Here is a 24,508-nt window from a genome sequence, read left to right as displayed (position 1 = left end):
AAGGATTATAGTCCAGCAATAAGTGCTCTGTGTGTGTGTATGTGTGTCTGTGGGGCTATGTCTTTGATTTATCCTAGTATTGAGAGTATATGAGTTTTTAGGTTATTCACATTTTGGGGGAGATAAAGAAGTGGGATGGATGTTATGTGTATATACATTATATGGAAAACTAAGGTTCGACTATATGTCAGTTTCTTTTTTGATCACTCTCATGAACATTTGAAATGTGTTGAATATGTAAAGCTCTACATACAGATATTAAATCCAAACCCTTTCCTCTAATTAATTTTTTTTAATTTTTTTATTGGAGTTCAATTTACCAAGATTTTCCTCTAATTAAATTTTGAGAGGATTGTAAGTAACTTCTTGTTTGCTTGTGTTACAATTTCTAGACTTTTAAAAATGCAAATACATTGCTTTCATAGTCAAAGGAACTGAATCATGGACATTGTCCTATGCTAAGAAATCTGTGTGTTCTTCCAAGGGCAATGGGGATTCACTAAAGAAGGATTTTTTAATTTTTTTTTTTTTTTTTTTTTTTTTTTATTTATGATAGTCACAGAGAGAGAGAGAGGCAGAGACACAGGCAGAGGGAGAAGCAGGCTCCATGCACCGGGAGCCCGATGTGGGATTCGATCCCGGGTCTCCAGGATCGCACCCTGGGCCAAAGGCAGGCGCCAAACCGCTGTGCCACCCAGGGATCCCTAAAGAAGGATTTTAAGTAGGAGAATGGCATGATTGTCTTGACATTATAGGACCTTGATCAAAGTAGGTGACCTATTTTTTACCTCAGCATCATCAACCTTGTGTATCTGCCTTAAATGGTTATAAAGGGAAATTAAGTAGGATGAATAATACTTTTTTTTGCAAGCCAGAGTTTCAAAATTATATAACTACATTTCTGAAATTGTGTACCAGTGAGGGAAAAAAGTTAACTTTTTCAGAAATGAGAAATAGCTTAATTCAAGAAACTGCGATAATGCATCAATTTGGATTTATAACCATACAGTAGTTTTCTTGTTTTTAATATCACTGAGTGTTAAGATGTCCTATTTTGCTAGCTTTGTATTTTTTGTCCGTATTAACTGTACAATCATGTTAGTCATTCATAAATTTTAACCCAGTGATCAAAATCTCTGTGCTCCTACATATGACATATTTCCATCTCAGGAGCACACGTCATTGAGGCTTTTTGGAGGAAGTTGGAGGAAATTGATAGAGGCAATCAGTATATGAAAGTTTGTTCTTCAAGCGTTTTATTTTCTAGATGACAGGTCTTTCTGGTGGCTTGACCTCTCAGAATGATTCTTTTCTCTGGCCATTAAAAAATTCACTGCACCATTTAAGCTCGTTCTCTGTGCACATCCCAGAATTGTTTAGAAAAAGCAAGTTTGTTGAATGTTTTACCTGCTGTGTTTAAGATATTGAATATTGTCATCCTGTCTGAATTATTTAGTGTGTACCCTTAAGTAAGAAGATTCATAAGATTTTGAAAACCTACAGATGTGTTTGCAGCTCTTCAAGAGCATACCTGACCCCTAGTAACCAAAGAAGGAAACATAAAGCTGAGAGGAGCAAAAAGGGTTAAGGAATAGAGTTCAAAGTAAGATGGTGCTTGTTGTTTACTCTCACCTTAGAAGTGGAGAACATTTTTCTCTTGTGAATTGATGAAAGGATGCTTTCATGACAGTGGCTACAGCTGTGGAATATCTGAAAGAGACTGCTAAGGGAATAAAAATGTTGCTGCTCCCAGGAATCAGTGAAATGTCAACATCTCAAATGGACTCTACATGGTTTTCAAATGGTTTTGGCAGAGGGAGCTTTCATAACTGTAAATGTCAACTTCTGTAAGTAGGAGGGAGAGTGCTTATGGCCTACTGAGAACCGAGTTCTCACCTCATACATAATCTCATCCTTCCAGGTTGTGCCCCAAAGTTCTGGGGAGTCTATCTAGGTAAAGAAATCATTGTGTGAGGACTTGCATAGACTTCTGCTGGATATCCAGTGAGGGGATGATGCATGGTGCCTAGGAAAATTACCTCTTTTTTATTTTTTTTTCGTCAGTGACCTCTGACAATGAGAAACCAAATCTAGTTCAATTTGGAAATATCTACATATTGTTTCAGATGAGCATTTCTCCTTATTTGTTTGTCTTCTTTCTTTAGATAAAGAAGAAGCAGCAGGATGTGGTTAGATTTCTGGAAGCCAACAAGATAGAGTTTGAGGAGGTGGATATCACAATGTCAGAAGAACAGAGACAATGGATGTACAAAAACATCCCCCCAGAAAAGAAGCCCGCTCAGGGCAACCCTCTGCCACCTCAGATATTTAATGGTGACCGATACTGTGGGGTAAGTAGCCAGATTGTTACCATGCTATTTCTTTGGGTGATTCGGAATATCTAGAGTGAGTTGGGTTTTTTTCAGTGAGGACTGTGTCCTGTTCACCCTGTGCTGTTCAGATTCACAGTCTAATAGAGGGTATATGAGTCCAGGGACACAGACCGTGTGTGAATGTGAGTGTGTATGTGTCTGTTGGTCTTCCTGTCTCTGTGATTGAGGAAAGTTGTGGGAAGGGGTGTGTATGTGTGTGTTTATTGTGTTCTAAATTTTAAAGCAGATTTTTTTGATTAATATGTTTCAGGGGTAGAGTGGAAGGGAGTATCCTTGAATCTTTACCCCTCTATTGTTTAAAAAACTGCTAGTAGCTGATTATAAACCAGAGTTTCTTTTTTTAGGATAATGAGCCAGATGGATCATTATGAACATCTAAAATACCTTAGGTGCCTTCCTCCTGTGTGTAGCATATGAGAAGATAAAGTCATTTTTGTCTAATTATCTATTTTCCTTCTTATTGGGTTAAGAAAAAAAATTGAAAAACTTATTCCTAATGAGTAGTTAAGGTTTTTCCATTCATCATGCTCTGTATAAGTGTTTGTTTTGAGACCTGTACTATAGTTCTTTAAGCATGGCCTGAAGAAGGGGAAAGGGCTATAGTGCCGATGTGCTTAAGGTGAAATAAATAGGTGGGCTGTATTGGAATGGAGAAAAGGAATAATAATACTTTTGATATCTTGAAAGGAAACAGTTTCCATGTGCATAAGAGAGAAGAAGATATTGTGACGTCTACCCCATAGAGATTGTGCACACACTTGTATTCATGTCAGAAGAGGAAAACCCTGAACATGGGCCTAGATTTAGATTGGAGTTCTCGTATGACTTTATGTTGGCTTTGACACCTTTCCAAAGTCATTTTTCTCTTAAAGCATCAATTTTCTCATCTTTAATATCTGTTTTACTTCACAGGATATTTACTTAGCTTAGGCGTGATCCTGATTACTGTAAGGTGCTTTTTAAGCATAAAGCTTATTGTTTATGTGGAATTTTTTAGATTGTGATTTCATATTTTATTACAGAAAGTATGTGGTAACTGAAGGTGTATCCCATTCATGATTACAAAGCCTAAAAAATGTGCTCTTGTATCTGCAAACCAAAACGAGGTATAGCTGAAACTGTATAAACTGTACATTTCAAAACAAAGCAAAACTACTAGTCAAATAGTGCTTAGAAGACTTAAAAATCTAACAGTTTTGTATCTCTCAGACTTCTCCGGTGTGAGAATTCCTTTTTCTGGTCTTGTAATTGAGGGGTAATTCAACTGGGTATAGAATTCTAGTAGGTTAGAAAGAATTTTGATGGTTTTGCTTTATTATCATCTGGTTTCCAGGGCTTGCAATAGAAAGTGTCCTGCTGTTTTCCATAGGGCATCCCAGATAGTGAACTTCTTACACCAATTTTCTAATATTATCTTTTTTTTTCTTGTATTGTCCTTTTTAACTTTTTGTTTTACTTTCTGGAAGATTTCTTTAACCTCAGTTTTTTCATTGAATTATGTCACCTTTTATTTTCCTTTCTTATGTTCTGATATTTTCTTTTGAATAATGTGCTTTTATGAGATGAGTACAAGATCTTAGCTCAGTGGAGATATTAAATATGATTTCTTGGGATGCTTGGGTGGCTCAGTGGTTGAGAATCTGCCTTTGGCTCAGGGCATGATCCTGGAGTTCTGGGATCGAGTCCCACATTAGGCTCCCTGCATGGAGCCTGCTTCTCCCTCTGCCTATGTCTCTGCCTATGTCTCTGTGTCTCTCATGAATGAATAAACAAACAAACAAATATTTCTTTGAGGTTTTCTTCCCTTAAAATGTTGTCCCTGTTCTACTAATTCCCTTTTTTTTCACTTTGTTTATTTTGGCCTTTTCTCTCAAATGTGGTGGGCTGTCCTCAGATATCTGGTGATGCTTGTCTTTTGCTTAGGAGATTAAGCATTAGAACGCTTGTTAGAAGCTGTGTGTGTCTTAATATAGGTGTGTAGATTTGTTTCCCACTGGACTTCTCTGTAGATTGGTTGGGTAGCCTGTTACATTCTCATTGTAGATACAGATAGTAAAATCTACAGGCCTTTTCTCAGATGATGGTTTAACTTTTCCAGAGAATGCCCTGCAGTCTCTTGCTTTGGGGATATCAGCCTGGCTCCTGGAGTTCTGGACATATAGGGTGAGAGGGCTGGAGGATCTCATTCTGTGTCATGTACATTTTCCCTCCATAGCCCTGTTTTCACACACACACACACACACACACACACACACACACCCCTTCCATGCTGGTGTTTAGGAGTTTGTTGCTTCCCAGAAGCCATATTTATTAACAGTGTGCCTTCTAGTTCCTTGACCAGTGAGGCACCCTTGGAATCTAACTGCTGCTTATGTAGATTTTCAGTCTCCCAGTTTTCTGCCTTTGTCTGCTCACCCCACCCACCTTCACAATAGCTGATGCCTCCAGATCCTGCCATTTCCTGGGGGCTCCTGTAGTGTGTTCAGACACCAAGGTTTGACGATCCTCTGCTCTCTAGTGCCCTTCATCATTTCTCTCACCACTTCCTGCATATGTTGTGGTTCAGAACTGTAGATTTCTCCAAGTTTTATTTTTTTTTAAATAGTGTTTCTGATTGTTTTTTTTTAAATTCTTGTTTTGTTGATTTTTCAAGATAAAGTAAGAAAAGACATCTTTGCTCTATCATCACAAAAGTAGAAGTCTTCAGAGCCCTCTGAATACAGGAATGTATTGAATGAATAAAAGAATGTAATGTGAAATAGTTAATTCCTTATCCTTGCTTTCACTTCTTTATGACTTTCTAAGTCTCTGTGAATCTTTGCCCTACAGAGTTTATGGAAACTTTTTCAGATAGACTGTCTAGGAGCTGGCTAGAGGCTTATGCATTGATTAAACTATGGTGGATAAATAGCATCTTCTCTGTGTGAGCAATGTTAGTCCTGTGGGGATGGTGACAGAAGCGCCAGTACACACTCTGTCTTTATAGTTTGTGCTAGCAGGAGTTTTGAAGACAGTGTTTGCTCTTATCATGGTCAAGTAAATTCGACTTTGACAAAAGCAGAAGCATTAGAGGGCAACTAACCGTGGTCTCTCATTCATCCTGCCTGCTCAGGTGTACCTTGCTTTACCTAGTGATAGTTTTTGAGTGGTCTTCTCTGATTGATAACTTGTGGAGATCTGTCACATTGCTGGTGACAGGATCCAGTAAGCATGAAGATTCTCCTATTTTCTGAAAGTGGCTAGAAACTTATTACTTATTTTAAACTGGGTGAGCTAGCCATAGGAGACATAAATTGCTGATAAGCTACTCGGTAATCAGTATAGACAATTTCCCTCTCTCTGCCCTTTAGTATTGAATAATCTGCCTGTTGGGAAAAATTTCCCACTGAATGGAAGCTCCTTGGCATGTCCCATCAGTTCTTTTCATCCCAGAATTTGAACATTGAGGGGATAATGCAACAACACAGGATCAGTTGGACAGGGGTCTTGGGTTCAGGAATAGCCATGGCAGGTGTCCTAATGGGGCTGATCCTGGCGTGTGTTCTTGGCCACCCAGACATAGAAATTCCTCTTATAAACTGGATCTCCAGGTTTAATGTGGATTCAGAGCTTCTCACTATCCTGCCATAAATTCCTTTCCTGTTAAGTTGCTAATGTCCATTTGAGTTTTTTGTAGTCAAGAACCCAAATTGCACAGACTCGTTGTTCTTGCAGTTTCCTGGGAGTTACCTAACATGAGCAAGATTCTTCTCTGGAAATGAGTAATCTAAAGGTGAACATCCCAATTACTAGGTTTTTCTCATGGGTTTTATAGTGTCTGATTCAGATTTTGGAAAGCTCAGGATCCTCATGTTGAAGGATTAAACTTTTCTCTGTGGAACTGGCATGTGTGGAGTGCACCAGAAATGAAAATGCACACATCTGTACAAAAGGAAAATATTTACTCCCTTTTCATTTTTTTTTCTCCCTTCCTATTCAGGGGAGGAGAAAAGATTTGAATTTTTAAAATAAATTTTTATTTTATCTTATTTTTTATTGAAAAATGTTTGTTTTTTTTTTGTTTTGTTTTGTTTTTTTGAAAAATGTTTATTGTGATAAAAATATATGTTGTAAAAGTTACTTACTTTTAAGTGTACAGTTTAGTAGTGTTCAGTATATTCATTGTTGTGAAACAAATATCCAGAACTTTTTCATCTTGCAGAACTGAAACTCTACCCATTAAACGACTCCCATTTGTCACCCCTGCCCCCCTGACCTTAATAACAACCATTCTGCTTTCTACCTGTGGATTTGACTATGTTAGATATTTCTTAGAGGTGAAATCATACAATGTTTGTCCTTTTGTGACTAGCTTATTTCACTTAGCATAATGTCCCATAATGTCCTCAAGATTCATCCATGTTGTATATCTTAGTCCGTTAAGGCTGCTATAACAAATGCTACAGACTGAATATCTTGCAAACAACAGAAATTTACTTCTCAGTTCTGGAAGCTGGAAGTCTAAGGTCAGAGTGACAGCATGGTTCGGTTCTGATGAAGACACTCTTCTGGATTGCTGACTGCCAACTACCTGAAGTGTCCTTACATGTGAAAGGGACAAGGGACCTCATTTATAAGGCCATTAATCCTGTCCTTGAGGGCTCTACCCTCATGGCCTGATCACCTCCTAAAGGCCCTTGGGCATCAGGATTTCAACATACGAATTTTAGGGAGATTCAAACATTTAGCCTATAGCATTGAAGCATGTGACAAGATTTCATTTCTGTTTAAGGCTTCCATTGTACATATGTACTACATTTTTTTTATCCATTCATTCATTCATTGATGGATTGGGTTGCTTCCACCTTTTGGCTATTATGAATATGATAGTGCTTTGAACATGGGTTTGCAAATATCTCTTTGAGATTCCACTTTCAGTTGTTTGAGATATATATGTAGAAGTGAGATTGCTGCATCATAAAGTAGCTCTATTTTTTATTTTTTGAAGAACTGTCATACTGTTTTCCATAGTGGTTTTACCATTTTACAGTCCTATCAGCAGTGCAGAAGGACTCCAACTTCTCCACGTCCCACCACTACTTGTTCTTTTCTTTTTTGTTTTGTTTTGTTTTGAGAGTAGCCATCCTAATAGGTGTGAGGTGGTATCTCATTGTGATTTTGACTTGCATTTCTCTGATAATTAGTGACGTTGAACATCTCATACTCTTATGTCCATTTGTATATCATTTTGAAGAAAAGTCTATTCAAGTCCTTTGTAAATCAAGGTCAAATCAATTTTCTCCCATTCTTAGGTTGTCTTTCACTCTGTTGATTATATTCTTTGATGAACAAAGTTTTAAAATTTGATGTAGCCCCATTTGTCTATTTTTGCTTTTGTTGATTGTGCTTTTGGAGTCCTAGCCAAGAAATCATTACTTGCCAAATACAGTATCATGAAGTTTTCCCCTCTGTTTTTTTATAGAAATTTTATAGTTTTTGGTCTTGTATTTAGTTTTTAATTCATTTTTAGTTAATTTTTGTATATGGTATAAGATAAGGGCTTAACTTCATTCATTTCTATGTGGAAAACTAGTTTTCCTAGCACTATTTATTGAAGAAACTGCCTTCTCTCCATTGAGTAGTCTTGGGGCACATTTATTGAAGATCATTTGATCATATACATGAGGGTTTATTTTTTTGGACTCTATTCAGCTACAGTGGTTGATATGTCTGTCTTTATGCCAGTACCACACTGTTTTGGTTACTGTGGCTTGTAATATGTTTGGAAATCAGGAAATGAGAGGCCACCAACTTTGTCCTTTTTCAAACTTCTTTGGCTATTTGGGGTCCCTTGAGATTCCATGTAAAGTTTAGTATATTTTTTCTTTTATTTTTGCAAAAAAGCACACTTGGGATTTTGATAGGGATTATGTTTAATCTTTAGATAGCTTTGGGTAATATTGAGGTCTTAACAATATTAAGTCTTTCAATCCATGAGCATGGGATGTCTTTCTATAGATTTGTGTCTCTGTTCATTTCTTTCAGCAATGTTTTGTAGTTTTTAACATACAATCTTAAACCTCCTTAGTTAGGGTTTATACTTAAGAATCTTACTCTTTTGGTATTGTAAAAAGAATTATTTTTAAATTTCCTTTCCCAGTTGTTTGTTCATTAGTGTATAGAGACACAGGTGATTTTTATATGCTGTTTTTTGGTCCTGTAACTTTGTTGAATTTAATTCTTTTATTTTAAAAAAATGGTGGTTAGGAATGGGAATGCAACTTCATTTCATTTGACTGGGTTCACATTAACCATCAAAACGGGAAAAGGTAGTGACTATTTAGATAGTGAAGACAAGTTGGTGCAGGTTTGACTAAGAATGCCTGTATTCAGAATTGGGTTTTGGATGATTGTGAGAATAGATGAGGTGAGATAGAATGTGTGGCTGGAGTTACTCATGTAAGTCTTGTCTTGTAAGGAAGAGAGGACAGCTTGCTGAAAGATAGATGGCAGAATATTTTTATAGAAAAATAACCATTTTGATAATTTTCTATAGGGCAACTTATAAGGTTGTTTATATTTTAAAACTGTTGAATTTACTATTTTGGTACTTTCGGGTGATACTTGTAGAATGGTAAATTTGTACCTAAGCATTGGGTCTAATGCTAGTCAAATAAGTTTATGTTAAAGCTCTTGACTATTTTGATTTAAGTAATGATTTGGGGACCAACTCTGACTGCCTTTCCCCATATTACCTTGGTTAATTGGAGCCTGAAAGTAGTCTAGAGATGGGTTAGATTAATCTTAAGGAGATACAGAAAGGCTGACTGACTAGCAGTTTTTCCTGTGGCATCTCCTCTCCTATTCTTTCTTTCCCATCAAAGGAGACAAGGAGATGTGTTAGTGTCTTCTAACCTTTGGTGTAGGCTCAGAAGCACACCACAGAACACCTAAATATATGTAGTTGTATTGTTTCTAAGTGCAGTATTTATGAAAGTCTTTTGAGAAGATTGTCTTGGGATAATAAATTTTAAGTGTGTTTGGGCATCTTTTTGAAGCATGCAGAACCAACTCCCTTAAGTATCAGTTTTCAAATCCTTGTTGTATACATATGATTTTATTTTTAAAAAATCATGTTTGAATTTGAATATATTGAATTTGAACACACACACCTATATGTATGTATACACACATACATATCCACAGATAAATATAAGAAGTGATTTTCAGCCAAAAGTCTCTCAAGAAGTTGTTAGAGATATTTAAAGAGATTTTCATACTGAATTAGTTATCCAACATTATTATTGTTGTTTCTTTTTCCCCAGCACTAAAATGAATATGGAAGTGGAGAATATTTGAAAAATGAGAATGAGAAGGGGGAACAATAAATACTACCTTTCAAATACAGCTGCAAACACTTGGTCTATGCACACTCTCTTTTCTTACAAGTTGATTTAAATTTTTAAAATCATGTTTTTTGATCATACTATATATACCATTTTTTGCCCTGCTTTGTTCTCTAACAAAAATAGTTTCCATGTCATTGTAAGCTTATTTTTTAGACACTGCATATTATTCCCTTGGGTGGATTATTATAATTTATTTAATCATTCCCTCATTGTGGGCTATTTAGTTTGTTTCCAGTCACTTGAAATGATAGTTTTCAGCTAGCAAGCTGTTTTGAAGAATGCATTAAATTGAATGTTATTTTATAAAGTACATTCTCATTTAAGCTATTCCACCCTTTTTCTTTTCCTTGGAGCCACTTTTCTTTCTTTCCTTAAGAGTCTTCTATCAAATAACAAAAATATTTTGGGGTATACTGTTACCAAGATATGAAGAGTTATGGTTGGTGGCCTTAGAATCTGGGTTCAAGGTGAAGAAAAAAATCACTTGGTGAAATGAGAACTAGTAAAAGTTAAAACAAGTTGATTACTATATGTGGTTGCTGGTAAAACCAAAGTTGAGTTTCTTAGGGCTGGGGCGGCGGGGGGGGCGGGGGGGGGGCGGGGGGGGGGGCGGCAAAGTCATAGCATAAAGACTGCCCACTTGCCCAGAGCAGCATTTGGCTTGAAGATTTTGAGTACATTGCAAACACATTTTTTAAAAGCAAAATAAACACTAATATATTATGGGGAAAGATGCCTGACTTCATGAGTTTTTAAGATTGAATAAGCCTTCAAAGAAATTTCACTTTTATAGGGGCTGCCTCAAAATATATCCTCCAATGTTCTAGATCAGGGTTTGGGCTACCTGGTAAATACTTTAGTCTTTTCGGACCACCAGCTCTCTCTGCCACATCATCTTTTTGGTTTGGTTGTCTTTTTTTTATTTGTTGACCATTTAAAAATGTCAAACCATTGCTTAGCTCAGAGGCCCCTCCATAATTTATTCCTGTTATATATTGTCCATTCACTTTTCCTCCACCTCCTGGGATTCCTTATGGTCACATTTGGACCATACACAGGATTGGCTGTTTCCCAAGTCTCCACCATAAAAGCGAAATATATCCTCTGGCAGAACAGAATAGAATGTAATGATAGACTTTTGACCTATGATGAAGCCTGACTGGCAGTAATTTTGTGTTACTAGAACTCTGATTGTTGGAGTCAATAGGGAAAAGAAAAAAAGGAAAGCTAAAGTTGAAATTTACATTATTCACAGGAGATTGTGCTCTGTTTCTAAAATATGGATGTTGTTGATGTAGGCTTAATGACTATATCTCATCTACATGATACATAAGGCAAAGCCCTAAAAGTTACCCTAACTCATTTTCTTCACCTCAGTCAATACCCACTTGGTTACCACATCCTGTAATTTTTATCTATGTAATTCCACCCTGTTTCTATCTCAGAAATCAAGGCAGACGGGCCTTGTTATTGAGCTTTCTCCAACTAGGGCTCTGGTTATCACTGCCCCTTCCCTAGGCCCAGCAAACCTGTGCCTCATTCCTATTATGACCTTGATCTCATAGAATTTTTTTTTCACATCTTTCCCTTCAGCCAGTCTCTGAGGTTCCTTGTGTTCACTTCAGCAGGCTCTGTGGCATATTTATCTTAGTATCTATATAATATTAGAAACCCAGCAAGTATTTAGCAAAAATCAGTTGTTTGAATGGATAAATAGTTACACAGATGTTTTCAGCTGACCAGGTAGCTAAGCTGTTCTTGGGGTCCTGCCTTGTTGAAGCTCTGAGCATTTGCATTCCCATTTTATTAGTAAAAGTCAAAGTAAAATTTCTCAAAAGGAAGCTTATTGATCCTTCTAAATTTTACAATGAAATCTGTTTGGAAGATCACCTCTGCTAGAAGTTCACCTATCCCACAGGTAGAATTTTCTTAAGAAACTTAACTTGAATTAGAAGATCTGTATTCCAAGGCTTTCTGTCTGAAAAGATAACTTATCTAATCAAGGAGAATCTTCTTCAGATGTTTCACTGTAAATAATCTTATATGACATCTCACAGATACAAGGAAAGGAAAAAAGTAGGGTGGTGGGGAAGGGGTGATATAAATTCCTCTTTATTGCTTGCTGATCAGCTGTATGCCCAGAAGCATAACAATTTAATTGGATATTCTTTGCAGTTTTATCTCTTTTATATAACCATAGTTTTTATTCTTCTGTCTATAAATGTTTAATCTCCTATTTTCACCTTACTGAGATGTTTGCAGCAATATTCTACAGTGATGAATCCCTGAGACGTGTCTTTCATTAAAACAATGGCCTGTGCTGTGAATATTGAAAACCTTCATCCAGACAGGTTCAGGCTCCCCCAGTTGCATGCTTAATGGTATGGCTTAAATAGGGTGCATATTCAAGGTTTTCTTTTGGTTAAAATGTTTCTCCTTCTGAGCCTTATGCAGTTAGAGTTAATGAAAAGAAAACAAAACTGTTAAGACACTAAGGCCATGTTAATACTTTCAATATTAAGATAATAAAGGAGGGTCAAAAGTGAAAACTCCCTTTACTCTGCCCTGCTTTCTATGCATCCTCCCCTGGACTCCCAAGAGATAGCCTCTCTTGTCAGGTTCTGCTTTATAGTTTTCTTAATTACCACCATTCTGTGCCTATATTCCTTGATTTAAAACTTTAGACAGCACGTTTTTCTTTGAAAAATGAAGAGAGGGATGCCTGGATGGCTCAGCAGTTCAGCATCTGCCTTTGGCTCAGGGCGTGATCCCAGATTCGGGATCGAGTCCCACATTGGGCTCCCTGAATGGAGCCTGCTTCTCTCTTTGCTTGTGTCTCTGCCTCTCTCTCTCTCTCTGTCTCATGAATAAATAAAATCTTTAAAAAAAAAAAAAAAGGAAAGAAAGATGAAGAGAAATATGGATTTTTAATAGTTTCTCTCATTTCTCCCCCATGTTCATCCATACACACACACACAAACACACACACACACACACACACAACATTGCTAAAGTTTATAAGTCACATTCTCCTGTAACTGTAATAACTATTATAAAATAAAATATATATACATATTAATATTTATTTTGTTATAAACATATAAATGCTAATCTCTATAGAGCTGTTTAGTTGTGTGAGCAGTCATAGCGGATGATACATTATCCTATTTTACTAAATCCCTGTAGCTTAAAAGAGAATGACATAAATGTCAATATCCAGAGATTCTCTTAATTAATTGTAAGCCTCTTCACTTAACTCCTCTGGGTATTTCTTAAAATGTTATTGCTGGTTCTTTTTCCTGTGTTTAACACAAACATTTTTTTTAATTCAATTTCAGTTGGTGCTTGGGTAGATGTACTTGCTTGCTCTACTGTCTTGAACCAGCATGGTCAGAAATGTTAAGCATGAATTAGGAATTTAAAATCCTCAGCTTCGGGCTTGCCCATATTTTTGGTGTTTGGCATAAAAATTGCTGAATGAAGCTGTTTCAGACAAATACATCTTACATACACTACCAGGGTTGGAACTGTCAACTATTTTTTCCTTCTATGTCAAGATTTTATAAAATAGAACATAGCATTAATGGTCCTTAACCACTAAATCAAGATATTCTGCTCAGAGGCTACCCTCAGGCTTGAAAATTTTTAAGAAGGAGCTTCTGCCCATTTTCAGCTGCAGCAGCAGTAACTCTGGTAGAAAGAATTAAATTTTTTTTTTCTTCCCTTTGGGTAAGCCAAATTTGCTTTGGCTCATTTAAAATCAGTGCTGCTACCATTTCCATATAAGCCATGTATTGTTTTTATTCCCCATAGCCTCCTGTTTGGATATGCCCTTGGCATGTAGAAATAATATGGGTCTGTCATTTAATTGTCATTGACTTAGTGTGGGAAGCGATACAGCTTTGCAGCGTGGCTGCTGTGGGTTTTCCTCGCTGTTCTCCTAGGGAACACTAAAAGGGCAAAGAACTTTAAGGTCTTTGTCTCGAATGCTCGTTTAGCCCATAGTAGTCTAATCATGGTGTATGTATGGGTAATGTACGCAAGTAAGCTCTGTGGAAGAATGAGGCTATTGTGCACTTTACCTGTTGTAGATTTTATCATGAGCTTAGAAATTTTCTAACATTGGTTTTCACTTGAATGCAAACAGAAATATAGGTGACAGAAGCTTTTTTTTCTTCTTAACAGCTATTTAGCTTGTTTTATTTTTCTTAAAATTGCAGCATTTAGATAGATATTCCATTAGTAATAGTGCTCAGTTACACTGATACCTATATAGTCCAGAAATTTCTCTTTTCATAAGCAGTTAGCACAAAAACATCTTTTGTTTTCACGTAAGAAAAATGTACCAGCTTCTGAAACTGGGCAATTTTATCTTGACTATGCTCTTATGTTTGTGCCCTTCTCCACAGGTAATATTAACTGATTATTATTTGGTATTGTTACAGAGGTTTGATTGTCCTGAAATGTATAATTTGCAGATGTGTATTTATAGACACTTCAGAGAGAATGTCTTTGACTATAAGGAATTCAGCAAACCTATTTAGAAACTTTATAATAGTGAGTTTTTAAAATACAATGCTTTTAACTTTTGCAGTACCAACCTTGATATATTTTTAATAATAGAAGCTGATAAGTGAAATGAATTTGTTAAGAAAGCAGACCTTTCTCTTTTATTGGGAAATGTCTATGGCCATAAGAATTTATACTTTATAGGACTTGATTTTAAAATTTCTAATACTATTTTAAATTATCTCAATCATAGTATTTAACTTATTACCTCTGGAAGGAGGTATTAACTATTAAGAAATCCAAGATTTTAGATTATTAATCACCTACTCTTTGTCTAAATATGACAAAAAAAATTTACCTTTTACACTTTGAGATTCATCAGACTTTATTAGAAAACATTTTTTACATAATTTTTTATATAATTTTTAAAAACCCATAGTAGAGGAGGATTTACTCAGATTATATTACCAGCATGAGATTACCTAAAACATGACAGACACATCAGTCATTAATTTGCAAACACAACTCGTTCATCCTTGACAAAAACTGTTGGTAACCTGGTGTTTGTCAGGTACTATTCTAACATTCACTTTTAAAAATTATTGCCTTTAAATTATTCTACTTTTAAAATTAATTACCAAATCTTATATTTGTCACTTTGAAAGGAGTTAATTACCTTAAGTGACAATTTCTAAACTGTTAGTAGGATCTAATCAATATTCACATAAGAAGCCCCCCAGCCATAGTGATGTTAAAAGCAGAGAAAGTATGCATTGAACAGGATTATTTCTTGAACCTGGATCAATGAAATGGTACTCAACTGTTTGGAAATAACTTTGTTAAAAAGAATATTTTAACAACATTTTCAGTTCATGGGATTTTGCCTAAGTTCTGCTAGACCTGTATTATTTATGACATAGTTTTTCTTATAAAAAATTAAAAATTTTCCATAAAATTATATGAAATCTGTAATATCCTAGAGTCACTAGAAACCTCCAACTTCCCATTTGGTATCTTATTTACTTGAATGTCTCATACAGTTGCTCAAACTGAACATTTTGAAACTCCATTTTAGCCTTATTCTCACATCTGCTTTTTCTCTGGTCTTTCCTATCAAGTCACAAAGCTTAGAGCTGCTTTAAGTCTTAATTCTCCTTAACCCTCTCCCCTAATTCCATGGTTGAGTATGATCAATTCTTCCTCCATAACATCTCCAGTTCACTTTTCTCTATCTCCGCTATCATTGGTCGGGTTCAGGCTGCCACCATCTTACCTGGATTACCAACAACACTCTTCTCACTTTACTACCTGCTTTCCTTCTTGCTGGCCTGACTCTATTCTCCACACAGTTAACTTAGCTATTTTCTTTCTTTTTTTCTTTAAGGTTTTATCCATTTATTTGGAGAGAGAGAGAGGGGGGAGAAGGACTGAGGGAGAGAATCTCAAGACTCTCTGCTGCCCTGCTGAGTGTGTAGCACAATATGGGGCTCGATCCGATGACCTTGAGTTCACAACCTGAGCTGAAATCAATATTTGGATGCCTAACCGACTGAACCATCTAGGCGCCCCTAACTTAGCTATTTTCTGAAAGGAAACTAGATCATTCTGCTCCCTTGCTCAGAGCCCATACATGATTTCCTTTTGTACTTAAGATAAAATTCAAAATCTCTTTCTTGATTTTACATAGTCTGGCATGTGCTCATCCTTGTCAGACCTGCCAGCTTCATTCTTCATCAGTGCTGTTCCCTGTCCTGAGTGCCCCTGTTCCAATCCTTTACTTGGTCAACTCTTCTCCTCCTTCAGATTTTAGCTTAAAATGCCATTTTTGAAGTAGTTTTTTTGCTGAGTCTCCCTTTTCAGATGGATTGCTCCTTCTTGGCACGTCAAGGAAGGCCTCTCTTTGGTGGTGAACTGTATTAGGCCTGACCCCAAATTGCAGAGGGAGCTACCACCAGAAATCTGGAAGGAGCAGCAAGTTGTTAGGCTGAGATGATAATGAATTAAAATCAAGCTACCTTCAAAACCACATGAGACTCAACTTGCCAAAGCATTTGAACAAGAGAATCTATACAGAGTGAAATAATTCAAAGATTGTTTTTCATCATTGAGACATCCTTTGCAAGAAGCAGATCTCCATTCTACAAGTCATGGACTCTCATTTAGTTCCTAGACAAGTTTCAAAAGTCCTTGTGATGCTATTGGCTCAGCTCAGCAGTGGATTCATTAGGACTTAGTGACTCCAGTATACAGGGTGCTCCATACCTGGTTTCCTCTTGGGCAACAAGCATCAGAGTACAAAAAGCATTGATTTCAATGTTAATGAGAATTGGCCCCGAATCTCAGCTCTTTCACGGATTACCTGTCAAACTTGGGCAAAATATTTCTTTGCTCTGAGCCAGTCTCCAACCAGGTGGTCTATGGTGGGGATTAAATGAAGTACTGATTGTAAGGCACCTGGCACAGAGCAAATGGCTAAAAATGATTCTGATCACTGTCTGCTTACATTTATCCTTCGGATAAAGTTATCAGAGGGACTTCTACCAAATTTTAAGACAGCTTTACATCAACTTAGAAACCATATAGTTATATATGTGTGCAACTTTTGGAAAGAAACAATTGACGAACGTATTGACTAGAATTCCTTGATGGTTTCCCTTGTGAAAGTAGGAAGAGAAAAATGATTCTGTGTCTGAGGCAAAGATAAATGTTACAGAGAATATAGTTTCCTCTAGGTTTTATTTGATCTTTTTATTCTCTCTGAAGACACAGTCTGAAAGAATGTGGAAAACTTCAAAAGCAGAATGGAAGCACTTGCACTGACACATGGAGACCTTTATGGCTTTCTGTTTACCCAGTGATTTTTTTTTAAAGCCCTAGATAACAAAATATCAAGAATGGAATTGGGAGTCAGCCTTTCATATTGAAGCACTAGAATAAAATAAAATCTTAGATCTGAGTGATTTCACACAAATAAATGTTAGTGTTTCGCACAGGAGGGAAAGGGAATGTGTTCTGATTTCTCCTGTGTTGTCAGTGTTTTACATTTTAATCCTATCACAGGCCTTGGATTAAAAACATGTTACACCCATCGTCATACTCAGAGAAATTTTTATGCTCAAGCACAGCAAATCCAGTAGATTTATGTAGCTCTTTCCTGGCCTGGATGGAGCAATGATATTTTTTTTACCTTTCTATAAAGAATTTTTCAAAAGTACCAAATACTAATTTTTTGCTTTTTTTCTTTTCTCTTCATCTTTTTTCTAGGATTATGACAGTTTTTTTGAAGCAAAGGAAAGCAACACAGTCTATTCATTCTTAGGCCTGAAATCACGGTTGGCATCAAAGGTAGGTAAATCTTTTCTAGTTTTAAAATTTATTTTTCTTGAATTGTCTCTAGGGATTGAGATTGAAGGCGTTAGAGGAATCATGTGTAGTCTCCTAAATTTTTAAATTTCACTTTCTCAAATGCATAGTCAGGGGTCTGGCCAGTATAAAAACACACAAAGAAGCACAGTTTATTTTTTTCTCAAATTTTCAATTGTTGTATATTAGAATTTATTTTTATAATTTATTTTATTTATAGTCTATATCCCCTTCTTCCAAGAATTTAAGGTAGTAAGTGCTTTCTATTTTAAAGTGCAAGTTTACATTACTTTACATTTTTTGAAATAACAGAATCAAAGCCATATCTTTAAGGTTTTCTGCACATTTAACTTCTTTACTTGGGAGATAACCTATAATAATAAATGGTCAACCTTGAAAAAAAACACTACAATTCCGAAACTAATCAAAAATGTTTTTTGAAGCTACTTTATTATGTCATATGTCGTTGATGGAACATAAAAGGCTCAAGCTTTTCTAATATTTAGACCAGAAGTCTAATCTGTATTTTATATATATATATATATATATATTAAATATATATATAATGACAGCTTTGTGAAGTGTGTAGATTCACTTTTAAAATAAAAAATAGCATTTTTATTAAATAATATTTTGATTATTCGCCCCATTAAAACATAACTATTTTATTCTGATTATGAAAGGAGCCTAGTTTCATTTACAAAAGTATAGAGTTGAAAATAAAAATCACCTATTATTCCACCATCCAGAGATAAGCATATTAACTTTTTTGGACGCATTTCCTTGTGATCTTTATATACGAAGCAATTGAGGTTTTGACTATATTTCAAATTGAGACTGAATTCTAAAGTGCCTATTTTTAACACTGAATTAAAATGAAAGTATATTACTGGGAACTTTGATGTCTATAAGTAATAGGTCTTTTGAAGCCACCCAGGATTTGTACCATTTCTGGAACACCTATGGGAGGAAAGCAAAGACTATCAATAATATAAATTATACACCAGCACCCGCAGTTCATAGCTGATGTGAAATCTTGCTTTGTTTTTACATTGCTAAGTCCACAGATGGTTGTGGGTGGTTTCTGTGCATATGTTTTAAACAGTGGCAAAACCCACACATATAATATTTAAAAGTTCTTAAAACTATTTTTATAAAGATGGAAAATTGGAATACTTGTTAGGAAAATTGTAGTATTTTTATAACATATTTCATCCAAAGATATTAAACAATCCAGATTTATCTTCAAAGAAGTGGAGAAAACTTGGGTGGGAGTAATCTAAAGGATGCATAAATCTAGTGGACATCATTATCTATGCAAAAACCTTTAAAAAAAATTTGGTGTGCTTGCCATCTTTGTTCTCATTTTTCCCTGAAGATGCAGATTCCTTAGAGACTCTGAGGGATGACTTTTTTACTCTTTAAAAATATTTATTCTCGTGATGCCCGAGTGGCTCAGCAGTTGAGTGTCTGCCTTCAGCTCAGGCCGTGATCACAGTCCTGGGATTAAGTTCTGCATCAGGCTCCCTGCAAAGGAGCCTGCTTCTCCTTCCGTCTATCTCTCTGCCTCTCTCTGTGTATCTCTCATGAATGAATGAATGAATGAATGAATGAATGAATAAATAAATAAATAAATAAATAAATAAATAAATAAATAAATAAATAAAATCTTTAAAAAAATTCTCATAAGTTTCTCAGGAAGCCTATGCTATCTATAAGATAGCATTTTCACATGACTTGTGATCATAGTATTAAAGTTGGTCTTCTGATACTGTTGACATTGGCTTGATTTTAATAGACCATTCCAAAGGACTTAAAGGCTCTGGGCAACCCGACCCATTCAGCCCACCATATTCAGGCTCCTGAATCAGTCATACGAGCAGGAGCACATGGAACCAAAATAGAAGGCCATGGTGCAGTGTTTGTGCGACCCTCTCCTGTGAATCATTCAGTGCCTTAAGGGTTAATAGCAGCTCACACTTCGTCTGCATAGAGAGAGGTTAAAATATGTTTAAGAGCAATTTAGCCTTTTGTCCCTTCCTATTTATTTATTTATTTATTTATTTATTACCTTGTGAGGAATATACATTCAGTTCACATCCACACTCAAAGGCCTAGGCAGGGGATCCCTGGGTGGCTTAGCAGTTTAGCACCTGCCTTCAGCTCAGGGCGTGATCCTGGGGTCCCAGGATTGAGTCCCACATCAGGCTCCCTGCATGGAGCCTGCTTCTCCCTCTGCCTGTGTCTGCCTCTCTCTCTGTGTCTCTCATGAATAAATAAATAAAATCTTAAAAAAAAAAAAAAAGGCCTAGGCAGAGCAATGTACTAAAAGGTGGAAGCTCCCTTTTCTCCTTTCCTTTGCCACCCTCTCTGCAGTATACATACATATAAACAATAGGATTAGAAAGCCTACCAAGGAACATATAAAAACGCCATTAGCATCTGTAATTGCTCTTACACAGTAGGGAGAGAGCAGACAGATGGTAGGAAAAGAATGTTTACAAACCCAACAGGCCCAGATATAAGGTAGACTCTGGGCAGTTCTCAAAAATGGACAGGACAGAGGAAGGTAAGAGGTCACAAAATGGTGGCCTATAGGCCACATTGGCTCTGGATGCATCTGTCCTGTGCAGAATTTTGAAAAGATTTTAAATGAGTTGCTAATATTTAAAATACAGACTTCTGACTTTTCTGAAGAAATTGGAAGGTATGGAAACCCTAGGGGAGTCCACTTCCTCCTTTGACTAGTTGGAGCCAGTAGAAGCCAACCCACTGTGGTACGTACCTAAGAGAAAAGGAGCCCTTTTTCACCAATAATTTTTAGGTAGAAAACCATCAAGTTTGTTGTTTAATTAGATTCAAAGCAGGACCTGGAGTAGAAGTTTCTGCTTTTGGATCCCTGCCATTCAGGGGTGATATTCAAAATATGTAACAACTGGTAAATCCTGGACACTGATCAGCAAGAGTTAGCTTGAGCATGTCTCGGAAGCTCCCCCTATGGCAGGTGTCTTTTGTGGTTGAAACATGGAGCTGTCCTGGCGGGGAGGGCCAGAGGTGGCACTTAGGGAATCGGCCTGCAGCTTATTTACCAAGAGTTTTGGCCCTATAGGTGCTGTTCTTCATCTCTGGTTGCCCTGCACAGGCCCCAAGTGAAGTACCCAAACACAACCCACTCACCTACGTACAAGTGGAACAGTGCCTCTGAGAGGAGTCTCAACAGTCATTGGAAACATGTACCTTCTTTTTCATTTTTATATTTCACTTTTGTAGTTGAGTAGGTATGATTGAAATCTGTGCTGATCCTAAAACCTAAGATTTGCTCTCATCAATCACCTGGGGGTGATTTATTGTGATTTCCAACATCTCCATTCCTGACATTTAAAATATTATTGCCAGGGTAAATTTTCTTGTCAATCCAATGCAACAACTGACTTTTCCCTTTTTTTTTTTTTTTTTTTTTTAATAAATAGGCAGAACCTTAGAGAAGACAAGTGGAAGATTACGGAGATGCATTTTGGAGCGCCCTCTGGTACTCAGCACACACCTGCTTACCCAATGCATCACTGTGACTAAAGCCACATGCATCAACAGTAACTTTGCTTGCCATGGAAAAGGTGTTTTTGGAAGACGTGGGTATAATGGGATTGCATGATTGCTTTAAACCAAATCAGGACTGTGGTGTGTTTTTTCTTATTTTCAGAATTGCCTGCAGTTGCCTCATTCACCTGGAGGTACTCTGACCTGTTACAGGTGTGCTTCCTTAATGACTGAACGATAAGTGGGTGGCACCATTGGAGAGAAAATGTTGGATCTGCCCTAGGTTGTAGTTGATGCCAGTATTGCTCAGACCTGCCTCTCTTTAAGTTGCCTGGATTGTATCCTTGAAATTAGTTTGCCAGGCTATCAGAAATTTTTGATCAGAAAGAAAAAAAGCAATGCTGGTTGACAAAGGGCTAAAGATTTTTGCTGCAAAAGTCACATACATCACTATTCCAGTGCTTTGTAATAGCACCTATAGAAAAAGATGTTCTAACCACCTTTGGCAGAGGACACTCTTCTTTCCATAAATCCCCCAAAGTCATACAGATGTTTAAAAAAAAAAAAAAAACACTGTTGCAACAATGTGTGATCAGGACCAAGTTACAAGGTTAAAAATAGTTGGTATTTTGAAAAATATAGGCTTCTTTATCTCTTGCAAAGGAAAAATTTCATTTAAATGTAGAAGACAGCTTAAAAGGTATATTTTAGGAGGTGTACTAATTAGATAGCAAATTTATAGGGAAATGATCCGACTCCTCTCTAAAGGGATTTTCAGCTCTAGCAATGTATTTATGCACAAGTAACATATTTTTAAATGCAGCTTCCCTAACTAACAGCTGCTTGTTCTATTTTGTGAATGAATTATATTTTTTTGAGAAAGGAAGATCTTTAGTTAGATATATTTTTGAACCCACACTAAAAGATACTAATATTGGGGTACAATTTCATTTTTTTTCCTCTGTTGCTTTTCACTGGACATCTAACTGCTCATATTTCTGGCCAATGTACAGTCCCAGGTTTTTCAGAGTAATGTAGATACGTGTTCTCATTCCATATATGGATACCAGTGAGCTTTCAGAGCAGTCTTGTGAGAAAGGCGGTGTCAGAGAATAGCTCTGAATTGTACTTGGCATGTAGAATCTCCACTTTCTTTGGAGTGGATACTGAACATGTCTACTTCATTAGGGCAGAGGCTACTTTTCTCCATCCTTATCCCTGCTTACAGTCTTGAGAGTTTTTAGTTGCCAAACATAAACAGTCTTGAACAGGATAAATTCTTAGAGGGTTGCCCAGAATATTCTATTCTCAGCACCCTGATGTGGGACCTATCCTTCAGATTCTAAGCAGGATGTAAGAAATTGAAAGAGCATAAGAATTAAAGCCCTGTCACCTGTGTTCTCTCACCCTCAACTAAATGTGGACCACTCTAAAGGACTTGTCAAATGCTAAAGTTGAAATCCCAGCCTGAGATTTGCAGCCCAGGACTACAACCAGAAGAAGAGCATGCCACAGATTTCTACTTGACTGGAACAAAGACATGATCCACAATTTTCTCTCCAAAGAAAGCTGTTGTGAAATCATGGGTATTACTGCTCAGTTGGCATTAAATGAAATCCAGGTCAAATTCCATTTGATAAATCCCAGGGACTATCCAGGAAACTTTTTTTTTGAACTGGATATTGTGTTTGAGTAAATGAGTCTTCTGATAAGACTCAGAATTTCGTTTTCAGATACAACAATTTTAAAAACTTTAATTCTACAGTGACCTAACTTATATTTAGTCTGTTCTTGTCAATGAGCTCCAAGAACCAACTTGGTAAGACTGGGGCCTTGCAATTTAAATCCTGGGGTTGTGGGATTGATACGATACTTGCTAGACAAAGATAGCTACTCAGATTTGTTCATCTTAAAACTTTTGAATTCCTGTGGTTATAGTAGGACCAGAATGGTTCTCCTAAACATACTAGATGGATGGTATTGCTAAATTGCTACCAGTTACATATCGTCTATTGCTCACCTTACTTTTTTTTTTCTTTTTTAAATCAGCATGGAAATAGGAGAGACCAGCCCTGGCTAGTACTGTACTTGTTATGAGTGAGGTAGAAGCACATTATGTGGCATTTACTACAATACCCAGGTTCTGCGGAGTACTGACATATTGCCCTCTGGGACCACATTGTGTTCAGAGAATATTGTCTCTTTACGTGTAATGTTTTACCAAAACAAACATGTAATGATTTCTTGTTCCCTTCTTTAACTAGATGCCTTTAGATTTGAATATGCAGGGTCTTAAAAACCTAGGAAAGCAATAGGTGAGAGTTGCAGATGTAGATGTAATATCAAAGGCATTTCAAGACAATTTTTATTTCCTGTAGTAGGCTTATTGGGACAAAGGATATGTGCTGCTAAAAATAAAATTATGCCATTTTAAAATTAGATAAAATATAGAGTGCCATCCTGTTAGGTATATGCAGACCAAAAGAAAATTTAGTTGGGGAAATACTTATTTTTCCAAATTCTGGTGTTCTATTAAAATCAAAGAGGAGAAAAGGAAGATTTTTTTCTCTCTCTCAGATTCTTATATATATATTTTAGATTTATTTCTGTTTTATAGATTCCTTTAAATACCTTGCTGTTTTTGTATTACATATATTTTAAAATGAGCTAAACTTGTTTTTGGTCTCTGTTATTGAAAGGTACCAAAGCTTCTTTCTGTTTTCTTTTTTTTAAACTTGATTTTGCTCTATAACGTTTTGCTTTTTCTAGAAATGCTTTTCATTTAACAGTGTTTCTGAAGTGTCCGTGCCCACTTTGATCTGCATAATCATTGTTTATAGATATCAGTGTGTATGCGTTTGTCTCTACAGGCACTGGTGAAATCTCAGATTTTATATTCAGCATTAAACAGAAATACATTCCAGAAAACACATGCTTTGAAAATGGAGTATTTGTTCCCTACCATTTCTTATACCTTTTCTAAGTTTAGTTCTGCGTTTGGTTGAAACCTTCCTGTTTAGTTGGGATGCCATACTTCTACTCCCATGAATCTCATACCTGAATGCCGCAGATTAGTTCTAAGACTGCGACAGATCATTGGACTGTTCGAGGAAACATACGTGTATGCGGTTCTGTGTGTATGTGTGTTGGGAGGTGATCACAGACCCCTCAGACAGTGACCATGATCAAGGATGCCATTAAATCTCTTATTCCCTTGGTTGGTTCCAACAGATGAACAATTGTGGTTTCCTGAGTACACTGAAGCCATGGAATGCTGGATTTGTTCCCTTAATTGGGTGTAGAAAACCAAGTACAGTG

At 36.5% G+C, this 24,508-nt stretch overlaps 1 protein-coding gene across 1 annotated transcript in view; it reads left to right on the top strand.

The window, feature by feature from the left end:
- SH3BGRL2 (SH3 domain binding glutamate rich protein like 2) overlaps positions 1-24,120 on the top strand; it is an 82,119-nt gene extending 57,999 nt beyond the window's left edge. Inside the window, exons 4-6 of the mRNA XM_077902601.1 lie at positions 2,166-2,351; positions 17,555-17,635; positions 21,124-24,120. Coding sequence (XP_077758727.1) covers positions 2,166-2,351; positions 17,555-17,635; positions 21,124-21,135 — 279 coding nt within the window. The 3' untranslated portion in view covers positions 21,136-24,120. The remainder of the gene's footprint in view (positions 1-2,165; positions 2,352-17,554; positions 17,636-21,123) is intronic.
- Positions 24,121-24,508: the final 388 nt, after the last annotated feature.

The sequence above is a fragment of the Canis aureus genome, chromosome 7, assembly GCF_053574225.1.
Source record: "Canis aureus isolate CA01 chromosome 7, VMU_Caureus_v.1.0, whole genome shotgun sequence".
In the NCBI taxonomy this organism is placed as follows: Eukaryota; Metazoa; Chordata; class Mammalia; order Carnivora; family Canidae; genus Canis; species Canis aureus.
The sequence above is the reverse complement of the archived record's forward strand: the minus strand, read 5'-3'. Positions and strand labels throughout refer to the sequence as shown.